This window comes from Embiotoca jacksoni, unplaced genomic scaffold, assembly GCF_022577435.1.
Source record: "Embiotoca jacksoni isolate LCO1_2020_lvr unplaced genomic scaffold, fEmbJac1.0.p SCAF_41, whole genome shotgun sequence".
NCBI lineage: Eukaryota > Metazoa > Chordata > Actinopteri > Embiotocidae > Embiotoca > Embiotoca jacksoni.
In genome coordinates this window covers 1,490,171-1,493,997 of record NW_027185394.1, presented here as the reverse complement: position 1 = coordinate 1,493,997, position 3,827 = coordinate 1,490,171, and the positions used below count along the sequence as shown (strand labels likewise).

Sequence of the window (3,827 nt, the reverse complement as noted above, 5' to 3'; positions counted from 1 at the left end):
CATTCTTTGGCACTGAAATTTTTTGATGTTTTTCAGTCAAAGAAAAAGGACATGGACATGTTAGATACCTGTTATGAAGTGTGTGTGTGTGTGTGTGTGTGTGTGTGTGTGTGTGTGTGTGTGTGTGTGTGTTTGCACTCAGTGAACTGTATCAGTTCAGTTTCTGTTGAGTCTGACTGAGGGAGGTTTTTGTACGACGCTTTTTCACTGTGTGAACAACCACTGACTGTTGATGTGATGACGACTCTGACAGTAGTAAACTGCTGCATCTTCAGCCTGGACTCCTCTGATGGTCAGAGTGAAGTCAGAGTTTGATCCACTGCCTGTAAAATGATCTGAAATCCCTGATTGTCTGGTGCTAGCATAATAAATGAGAAGTTTAGGAACTCCTCCATCCTTCTGTTAGTACCAGGCTAAATAATCCCCATTATAAACGTCCTGACTGGTTGTACATGTGATGGTTGCGGAGCCTCCCAGAGCAGAGCTCACTGCTCCAGACTGAGTCACTGTGACCTGGCCTCTGGACTCTGAGGATACAGAGACAACAACATAAAGCAGCGTCACGGTTTTGTGGGCTTCATTTCAGAGGGACGGATGTTCATAGAGGAGAGGAGTTGGATTCTCTGGACTTTACCTGTGAAGCAGCAGCAGAGGAGAGTCCAGATGAGGACGCAGGTCAAAGTCATGTTTCTGATGAGGAGGATTTCTGTGGCTTCTGTTGTCATGAAGTACAGCTGTCAGTCATCCAGTGTTCAAACTCTCAGGACTATAAAGTGTCCCAGAGCACTGGAGCATGGTGCTGCTGATGCAAAGTAGCTCTCTATGGAAATGATCCGACCGACTCCAACAGGGACTTTTATCAGTCTTGTGATGTTTATAAATGTATCAATCAGTTGTTACTCGATGGAAAATTGCCAAGAATTTATGATCTCATCATCTACAGTTCATAATATTAATAAAAGATTCAATGAATCCAGACAAATATCTGGATTGAATGGACAATGCTGAAAACTAATATTGGATGGTGGAGATCTTCGGGCGCTCAGGCAGCACTGCATTTAAACCAGACACAATTCTGCAGTGGAAATCACTGCATGGGCTCAGGAACACTTCTGAAAACTGTTGTTTCTGAACACAGTTCATCGCTGCATCATCAAATTCAGGTTAAAAACTCTCCAAAGAGCGAAAAGATAAAAACATGATCCAGACTCGCAGCCGCCTTCTCTGAGGTGAAGTTGAAAACTGTCTTGTGGTCAGACAAATCAAAATCATTGATTCTTTTTGGAAATCATGGGCACTGTGTCCTCCAGGCTCGAAAGGAGAGGGACCACCCAACTGGTTAACAGGACAGAATTCATAAGCCACAACTGTGATGATGCAGGGACGCACTAGTCTGGGAAGGCACCATGAATGCTGAAGGATAAATACTAGATTTGATGCAACATATGCTGACATCCAAACAACGTCATGTTTTCAGGAGAATTCTTGCTTATTTCAACAAGACAATGGTAAACCAAATTCTGCACATATTACAACTACATGGCTCTCTAGTAGAAGACTCCGGGTGATAAACCGGCCTTCCTGCAGCCCAGACCTGTAACCCACTGAAAAACAATTGGTGCATAGGGGAAAAAAAACATGACAAAGGAGATCCCAAAGTGTTGATCAGCTCAAATTCTATATCAGATCAAAATGGATAACATTTCACTTTCAAAACTCCAGCAACTGATCTCCTCAGTTCCCAAATGTTCACATTGTTGTTAAAAGAAGAGCTGATGCAACACAGTCGACAATATGACCCTGTCAAATTCAAAATGAGAACATATTTCTCACTTTATATGTTGATATGTTGCCTTTGGTCCATTTTCAATTAAAAGTGTGTTTATGGAATTTGCAAATCATCCTGTTCTTTATTTATTTACATTTCCCAAAGCGTCCCAACGTTTTTTGAATTGGGGTTAAAACCAAAATGATAAATTCTATTATTTTGTTACACTGTTGTTTTCATTTTTCATATCAGCTGAACAAATGTCTAAAAGTAGTAAATTGTTTTGGTGAGTTTGTTTGTTTCAGAGTCAGAGAGCCGTGTCTCTCTACAGTCAGAGGTTTTTGTACGGCGGTTCAATGAGTTTGTATCACTGTGGAGGACTTTTGGTGGAGGAACCAGACTCGATGTTGGAAGTAAGTACAACTTAAAGCTGTTTTATTTTAGGAATTAGTGTGTCACTAACATAGATTTTTATTTAATTGCTCAGAATGTCTGAAGAAAAATCTATGTATTTTTTTACATCTGTGATTTTCTGACAACGTCTGATTTTGAAATGGAAGTTTAAAAACTAATTTGAAAGAATATAGAAAATATGAATTGTTCAGATGATGAATATTTATTTCTGGTTTTCATGTTAAAGCTGCATGTGGAGGCTTGTAGGTTTAGTTCAGTGTTTCAGAGTCAGAGAGCCGTGTCTCTCTACAGTCAGAGGTTTTTGTACGGCGGTTCAATGAGTTTGTATCACTGTGGTGGACTTTTGGTGGAGGAACCAGACTGGATATTGGAAGTAAGTTTATTCTCTTTTCAACACTAAAAAGGAAATAGTAAACTAATTTTAGTATTGTTTGTTTAGTGTTAGATAGAAAATGAAACTTTTTGGTTGCAGCAATGTTTGAATTTATATTTGTATTTGTCTTCTTATATAATGGAGCCGATAACTCAGTTAAACTTTTGACATTTTCACTGTCAGACTGAAGATTAAAGAACTTGATGTGTAGAAAAGATAAAACTTTATTCCTCTTCTGATTAGTTTGTGATTTTCCAGCACAACAACTGTTGTTAGGTTGAATACAAATTCTATCAGTAAAAGTGGACAGATTGAAGATAAAGATGCGTATTTGTAAATGAGCAAAATCATCTATTTTATTAACGTGTCAAATATGGTTTCAAATTTAGTTTGAACTAATTTAAACAGTTAAATAACGATTAAAATCCACATGTAGAACATTTTATGTTGGTGAGTATCTTTCCTGTTCTTGTTTCCTCTAAATCCTTTAAACTAACGTGTTGTTCAGACTTTTAATGATGATGTTCAGAAAAACTTTGATTGTAAATTGTTCCACATCTGCTTCTTTTATTTTCAGAGTAGTTTGACATATTTCAGTGTAAACTGTACGATGATTCTCTCTGTGCTGATTTGCATGAGATGCTTCTTAAAGGGAAGTGAAACAATGTGTGAGTGAGTGACTGGTGGAGCAGAAAAAACATCTGACTGAAACTCCTTCAAGGACAAAATGAACTGTCTCCGAGTGAAGGTGTCCATGTGCGTTTCCTGTCCTCTAACCTGAGAGTTGTCTCCTAGGTGATGCCAGTCCCACCCTGACGGTGCTGCCCCCCTCCGTGGAGGAGCTGCAGAAGAATGAGAAGGCCACCCTCATGTGCCTGGCCAACAAGGGCTTCCCCTCAGACTGGAGTCTGGCCTGGAAGGTGGACGGCAGCAGCAGCAGCAGCAGCAGCAGCATCAGCTGGGAGGAGAGCAGGAGCCTCGCTGTGCTGGAGAAGGACGGCCGCTACAGCTGGAGCAGCACCCTGAGGCTCCCTGCAGACCAGTGGGGGAAGGTGGGCTCTGTGACCTGTGAGGCCACCCGGGGCTCCCAGACTCCCATCTCAGAGACACTGAGGAGAGACCAGTGCTCCCAGTCCTGACCTGCCTCACTGAGACTCTCATACTGGTTTCACTCTGATACTGCTCTCAATCTGGAACTCTGTCTTTCCTTCTTTGATGTGACTAAATAAAGATTCAAATAGTTTCATTTTCCTCTTCATCATGAAACTCATG

At 40.8% G+C, this 3,827-nt stretch overlaps 1 gene segment (V, D, J or C); it reads left to right on the top strand.

Moving 5' to 3' along the window:
* Positions 1–237: 237 nt before the first annotated feature.
* Positions 238–3,827, top strand: LOC138209817 (immunoglobulin kappa constant-like). The segment is given in 3 exon segments: positions 238–292; positions 2,074–2,181; positions 3,351–3,827. Coding segments are annotated over 3 exon segments (507 nt in total).